Here is a 450-nt window from a genome sequence, read left to right as displayed (position 1 = left end):
AGCCCCAGCAGCCATTCCCCTGAGCCTCGACTTCCCTTCCAGACCAACGAGGTGAACATCCTCTTCGTGGACAACCCCGTCGGCACGGGATTCAGCTACGTGGACGACGTGAAGCTCCTGACGAAGAACAACACCGCCATCGCCGTCGACCTGGTGGAGTTCATGAAGGGGTTCTTCAAGAAGGTGCGTCGGTTGCTTGAGAGCGGCTGAGGGGGAGAGCGGGTAGTATCATGGTGCATTATCCCACCAGGTCTGCCACCAGCGTAATACGGTGGGAGAGTGTGTCCTACCTGGGATGGCAATGGTTTAGTTCTTGGGGTGTTGGTGTGAAAGTTGTCCCCATATTCTGTACTTTATTACTGCGGGAGTGTAGTAGCTGGAGTTCAGAGGACAGGCGTGGTATAGGCGCCCAGGGAGTAGCGCCTTGCCATGCCCGTGATGGCAAGCGTT

General features: G+C 56.7%; 2 protein-coding genes across 4 annotated transcripts in view; one reads left to right on the top strand and one right to left on the bottom strand.

The window, feature by feature from the left end:
* LOC119591399 (importin subunit alpha-9-like) overlaps window positions 1-450 on the bottom strand; it is a gene marked incomplete at its 3' end in the record, with an annotated part of 83153 nt that overhangs the window by 24765 nt on the left and 57938 nt on the right.
* The window catches only part of LOC119591396 (retinoid-inducible serine carboxypeptidase-like), a 63805-nt gene that overhangs the window by 52822 nt on the left and 10533 nt on the right, over window positions 1-450 (top strand). For both annotated transcript variants that reach the window (XM_037940138.1, XM_037940139.1), the window contains exon 3: window positions 43-183. In XM_037940138.1, coding sequence (XP_037796066.1) covers window positions 43-183 — 141 coding nt within the window. The remainder of the gene's footprint in view (window positions 1-42; window positions 184-450) is intronic.

The sequence above is a fragment of the Penaeus monodon genome, chromosome 28, assembly GCF_015228065.2.
Source record: "Penaeus monodon isolate SGIC_2016 chromosome 28, NSTDA_Pmon_1, whole genome shotgun sequence".
NCBI classification, from domain to species: domain Eukaryota; kingdom Metazoa; phylum Arthropoda; class Malacostraca; order Decapoda; family Penaeidae; genus Penaeus; species Penaeus monodon.
The sequence above is the reverse complement of the archived record's forward strand: the minus strand, read 5'-3'. Positions and strand labels throughout refer to the sequence as shown.